Source organism: Muscardinus avellanarius, assembly GCF_963383645.1.
Source record: "Muscardinus avellanarius genome assembly, chromosome: 15".
NCBI lineage: Eukaryota > Metazoa > Chordata > Mammalia > Rodentia > Gliridae > Muscardinus > Muscardinus avellanarius.
Genome location: NC_137801.1, coordinates 26,608,746 through 26,614,745, shown reverse-complemented (window position 1 = coordinate 26,614,745; position 6,000 = coordinate 26,608,746). Strand labels below are relative to the sequence as shown.

The window sequence follows — 6,000 nt, the reverse complement described above, 5'->3', positions numbered from 1 at the left end:
AAGGTAGTTTCCCTTATATATCAGTGATTTATCCATTTCTTTGTATACACAAATTTGTTGAACATACCAATCAGTGGTTCTCACAATTGAAAAATAAAAGCACAAAAAGTTTACACTCTTGTACAGGTAAATAAAAGATCACCTTGAATTAAACTGGATCTCCTTAAGGGCATAGTATAGCTTCAGTTTCATTACCTATTACATAATTAGTTTCTTACATACAAATATTGACATATTTGGCTTGTGCTTCAAAGCCTGTGTGTCTATGAAATCCACGTCAGTGCAGCTCATAATTGGAAGTCACTGGGGAGGTCTTTGCTGCTGCTGGGTTTGGCCTGATCGTGCGTTCGAATGTCCTCAGCACCTGCTGTGGCCCTGCAGACCTCTGAGGCGTCGTCGGCATCAGGGTCCAAGCCGTCAGGGCAGGGAAGTTTCAGCAGCTCTTCTCGGAGCTGAGCAGTGTGACGCTAGATGGAAGGAATTCCTAATGTTAGAGCTGTTAACTCTGGGTTCTAGCAGACCAAGGAAGGACTTCACTGAAGAAGAAACTTGAGAGGGGGGGGGGTTGTGTGTGTGTGTGTGTGTGTGTGTGTGTGTGTGTGTGTGTGTGTGTGTGGTGTACTGGGATGGAACCCAGGAACCTTCTACCTCCGAGCTACACCCCAATCCCTATTTTCTAGTCTTTATTTTGAAACAGGGTCTCACTGAGTTGCAAAGGGCCTCAGTAAGTAGCTGAGGCTGTCTGTGAATCCGGATCCTCCTGTCTCACTAAGTTACAGCCGGCTTGCGAGGTTGCTGTGGCTGACCACAAACCTGCGATCCCCTCCTGTCTCAGCCTTGCGAGTACTGGGATTCCGAGCATGCACCTCCACGCCCAGCTAGGAACATTAGGCTAACGAATACTAAGTGTCTCCTTGTGCTAGCCACTGTTACTGGCACTTTATACAGCAGGTAATAAACCTGGCCAGAGTTGCATGCCCACAGATTCTACCCAGGTCCCAATCCTGTAACAGATACTACAGTACTGATGACTTTTTTAGGAAGCTCAGACAGGAAGATCGCAGGTTCAAGGTTAGCGTACGCTAACACAGTGAGACCTTGTTTCAAAAATAAAAAATAAGCCGGGCACAGTGGCGCACGCTTGTAATCCCAGCATTTGGGAGGCTGAGACAGGAGGATCTGGGTTCACAGACAGCCTCAGCTACTACTTAGTGAGCCCCTTTGCAACTCAGCGAGACCCTGCTTCAAAATAAAGAATAAAAAACAGGGCTGGGGGTGTAGCTCAGAGGTAGAATGCCCTTGGGTTCCATCCCCAGTATTGCAAAAAACAAACAAAAGTATGTAAAAATAAAATATAAAGTAGGGCTAGAGGTAGAGCTCAGAGGTAACTCTCCTGGATTCAATCCCCAATACCATAACTAAAATAAAATATACAATGGCTAGGGATGTGAATTTGGCTCAGTTATAAAGCACCCTCCTAGTATGCTTGAGAGTCCTGGGTTAGATACTTAGAATTGAAAAAATAAAGTAAACCCATTGCTACTTTAGCAAATGAAAACAAATTGTCATCAAGTACTGGGTCCTATTTACTTGGAACTGGGGACTAAACCCAAAGGCCTTCTACCTCCAAGCTACACATCTTACAGCCTGATTTCATTTCCTTCCTTCCTTCCTTCCTTCCTTCCTTCCTTCCTTCCTTCCTTCCTTCCTTCCTTCCCTTTCTTTCTTTCTTTTTTTTTTTTTTTTTTTTGTAGGTCTAGGGGTGGAACCAGGGGCATTCGACCTCCGAGCTATACCCCCTGCCCTATTTTTTACTCTTTATTTTGACACAGGGTCTCACTAAGTTGTGAGGGCCTCACTAAGTAGCTGAGGCTGTCCGCGAACCCTGATCCTCCAGTCTCAGCCTCCCGAATGCCGGGATTACAAGCATGCGCCACCATGCCTGGCTTGATTTCATTTCTTATACGAAAACAGAATGTCAATAGGTTGTTGAGAACCTCTTCACTAAGCTGTCGAGGCTGGCTTTGAACCTGGGACCCTCGGCTATCTTGGCTGCCAAGTACTAGGATCACGAGCCTGCACCATCACGCCTGGCTTACTGGGTCCTATTTAAAATGTTTGAAAACTATTTCACATTACTAGTCTCAATGCTCAGAGCAAACCTTCCAGACAATTTTATCACTAGATTTTATTTTTTTTATATATTTATTTATTTTATTTTTTATATTTTTGGTGGTACTGGGGTTCCTGGAAGCCCTTCTACCTCCGGGCTACACTCCCAGACCTATTTTTTTTTATATTTTTACTCAGAAACAGGGTCTCCTAAGCCAGCGCGCGCGGCTGGCTTTGATCCTGCGCGATCCTCTTGTCTCTGCCTCCCAAGCGCGGGGATTACAAGCGTGTGCCACCACGCCCAGCCTAGATTTTATTTTTAAAAAATTGAACAAAGCCAGGCATGGTACCATGGGATCTGGGTTCGCGGCCAGCCTCAGCTACTTGGTGAGGCCCTTTGCAACTCAGTGAGACCCTGTTTCAAAATATGGAATAAAAAATAGGGCTGGGGATGTAGCTCGGAGATAGAATGCCCCTGGGTTCAATCCCCAGGGCTGCAAAATAATAAATAAATAAATAATAAAAAAATTAAACCGGGCCGGGGGTACAACTTGGAGGCAGAATGCCCCTGGGCACCATACACATATACACCAAAAAAAAAAAAAAAAAAAAAAAAAAAAAAAAGAACAAATGGGCTGAGACAGGAGAATCACAGTTTCATGGCCAGACTCACCAACGTAGTGAGACTCTTAGCAACTTAGTGAGACCCTATTTCACAATAAAAAATAAGGCCAGGCATGGTTGCACATGCTTGTAATCCCAGTACTTGGGAGGCTAAGACAGGAGAATCATAGGTTCAAAGCCATCCTCTGCTACTTAGTGAGACCATGTTTCAAAATAAAGAATAAAAATAGAGCTGACGGTGCAGCTCAGAGGTAGAATGCCCTTGGGTTCAATCTCCAGCACCAAAAATAAATAAATAAATAAATAAATAAATAAATAAATAAATAAATAAAGGGGTTGGGGGTATAGCTCAAAATGGCCCTGGGTTCAATCCCCAGTACAAAAAAAAAAAAAAAAAAAAAAAAAAAGGTGAACAAATGGAAAAGAACATATTGCCAGGCATGGTGGCGCATACCTGTAATCTTAGTGCTTGGAGGCTGTGACAGGAGGACTGCAAGTTCAAAATCAGCCTAGCAACTTAGCAAGATCCTGCTTCCAAATGAGAAATAAAATAAAAAGGCTAGGGGTACACCTTGGAGATAATATGCCCCTGGGTTTAATCCCCAGTACTGGGGAAGGGGAAAGTATACTAGAAAAGACAAACATTGGGCTGGGGATGAGGTTCAGTGGTGTAGTGCCCAGTAAACACACACACACACACACAGTGTTACAAGTGAAAGGCAGAAGTGAGTAGAAACAGGTACTCGGAGGTGGTAACTCCAGGGAACTATTCCCATATGTGGAAAAAAAAAGTCTCCCAAACAACCACTCTCTACATCCGTTCTCTGAACACAGAAGCCAGCAATGCCTGCTGGCCTCCCCCAAACAGCCTTGTCCTCCAATCAGCTGCTGGAGACTCTGAATCTCACATCTCCATCGTTATTCCAAGTCATGCAATTCTGGAAGGTGAGAGGTCCAGGGAAAGGCTAAGGTTCAGATTCCCGGTGGGCAATACTGCTCACAGGGAACTGCTCAAGAGCCCGGGGGAGCAGTCGCAACGGGAGCAATCTGGGGCAGTGGAAGCAGCCAGGGTGCACTGAGTACTTTTTTTTTTTTTCCTGAAAAGAGGCAGTAAGCCAGTAAGTTGCAGAATCGGTGGGCTAAAGGAATAAAAAGGTCATTCATGGGGGAGTAGGGAGGGCACCAAGCACAATCTAAATGTATACCATTTTTGATATGTTACACATATAAATAAAATGAAAAAAAATCAAAAGTAAATGGGCGGGGGGAAAGGTCATTCATGGTGTGTACTTTGTTGTTATCATCTTTGAAGAACTATTTTGTTTTTGTGAGCGTGATCCTGGGCATGAAACCCAGGGGCATTCTACTTCCAACCTATACCCCTCACCCTATTTTTTTTTTTTTGTGGTACTGGGGTTCCTGGAAGCCCTTCTACCTCCAGGCTACACTCCCAGGGGCTACACTCCCAGACCTATTTTTTTTGCCTTTTTATGTGGAAACAGGGTCTTTTAAGCCGGCAAGGCTGGCTCCAAACCAGCGCGATCCTCCTGTCTCCGCCTCCCAAGTGCGGGGATTACAAGCGTAGGCCACCACGCGCGGCCCCCTCGCCCTATTTTATCTTTTATTTGAAAACAGGGTCTTGCTAACTTGCTGAAACTGACTTCAAACCTGCGATCCTCCTGATTTAGCCTTCCTGGGATTACAAATGTGTGCCACCACGCCCCACTCTTTGAAAAATTCTTTACAAAACTCTGTTGGCTTAGTAGCTGTACTGACATTTTTAACCCTAGGAACTGTCAATTCATTGTAAAAAGGATTATATCTTGTGTAGACTTTTGGGTAGCAATTTAGTGTTCTGAACTTAAGGAAACATTGATCCCCGCCTTCCCTTCCACTCCTGGTGGGCACGGTTCCCTTCTTGGAAGTCACTATGGCGGCTCATGCAGGCAGGCTGACTCACCTTGAGAGCTGCTGCGTGGTGAGACATGGTCCTGCCCACCCGCTTGTCACTGCTGTACTGCTGGATATCCGCAATCCACTCCTCACACTGGGCCATGATCTCAACTCTTTTCAAGTAAAAATGTTTGTGTATAACCTGGGGTGGGGGAATGCAACAGAACAAAATGTGTTTACAATCAGAATTTGAATGGCAAAGTATAAAACCATTAAAAAAATGAAATTTTAGACACTGCAGTTTCTCTGCCCATAAAAATTTCATTTCATGAACATGCATCATCAGCAGGGAAGAATTAGTCTCAAGGCTGAAATATCAAGTTCTAGAGCAAAAATGATCCAATCCCATAATCCTACCCAGGGAGCACAAGCCATACACCACACAACATAAGTGAACTCAAATAAATACGTCATCAGGAGAATTGAATTTGCAAACAGAAATATTGGTCTTTAAAAGATAACTCAAAGCCACGCGTGGTGGCACACACGTGTAATCCCAGCATTCAGGAGGCCGAGACTGGAGGATCATGGCTTGCAGGCAGTGAGGCCCTCTGCAATTCAGTGAGACCCTCTTTCAAAATAAAGAATAAAATTAGGGGAGGGGGTGTAGCTCAGAGGTAGAATGCCCCTGGGTTCAATCCCCGGTAGAGCACAAGAAAATAAATAAATAAATAAAAAAGACCCAGGTCTACAAAATATAAAATCAATGTTCTTTTTACATTCCTATAAAGCATATTTATCAGGGCTATCTGAAGAAGGGGGTGGGCTTCCATTACAATGGCATAGCACTAATACATAATCACTTAAATTATATTAAGAGATTAATTTTCTGTCAGGTAAATATGCCATTTTTTTTTCCTGAAATGTTCAAATTTTAGCCAATCTGAGAAACTGATGAAGGAAAAAAAAATTTTTTTTTGCAGTACTGAGAATGAAACCCAGGGGCATTATATCTCCGAGGTACACTCCCAGCCTTATTTTTGTTAGTTAGTTACTTTGTTTGTTTGTTTATTTATTTATCCATTACTGGGGATGAAACTCCGGGGCATTCTACCTCTGAGCTACACACACAACCCTATGATTTATTCTTTATTTTTATTTATTTATTTTTGCGGGTCTGGGGATGGAGCTCAGGGCCATTCTATTGCTGAGCCACCCTCCCCCTCTATTTTTTATTCTTTATTTTGAAACAGTGTCTCACTAAGTTGGGGAGGGCCTCACTAAGTAGCTAAGGCTGTCTGCAAACAGTGATCCTCTGCAGTCTCCCAATATCTGGGATTATTTATTTCTTTATTTTTTGTGGTACTGGGG

The 6,000-nt window shown here is 43.6% G+C and overlaps 1 protein-coding gene across 4 annotated transcripts in view; it reads right to left on the bottom strand.

The window, feature by feature from the left end:
* Positions 1 to 287: 287 nt before the first annotated feature.
* BIRC6 (baculoviral IAP repeat containing 6) overlaps positions 288 to 6,000 on the bottom strand; it is a gene marked incomplete at both ends in the record, with an annotated part of 235,428 nt that continues 229,715 nt past the window's right edge. For all 4 annotated transcript variants that reach the window (XM_080711761.1, XM_080711762.1, XM_080711763.1 and 1 more), the window contains 2 exons: positions 288 to 467; positions 4,697 to 4,831. In XM_080711761.1, coding sequence (XP_080567887.1) covers positions 288 to 467; positions 4,697 to 4,831 — 315 coding nt within the window. The remainder of the gene's footprint in view (positions 468 to 4,696; positions 4,832 to 6,000) is intronic.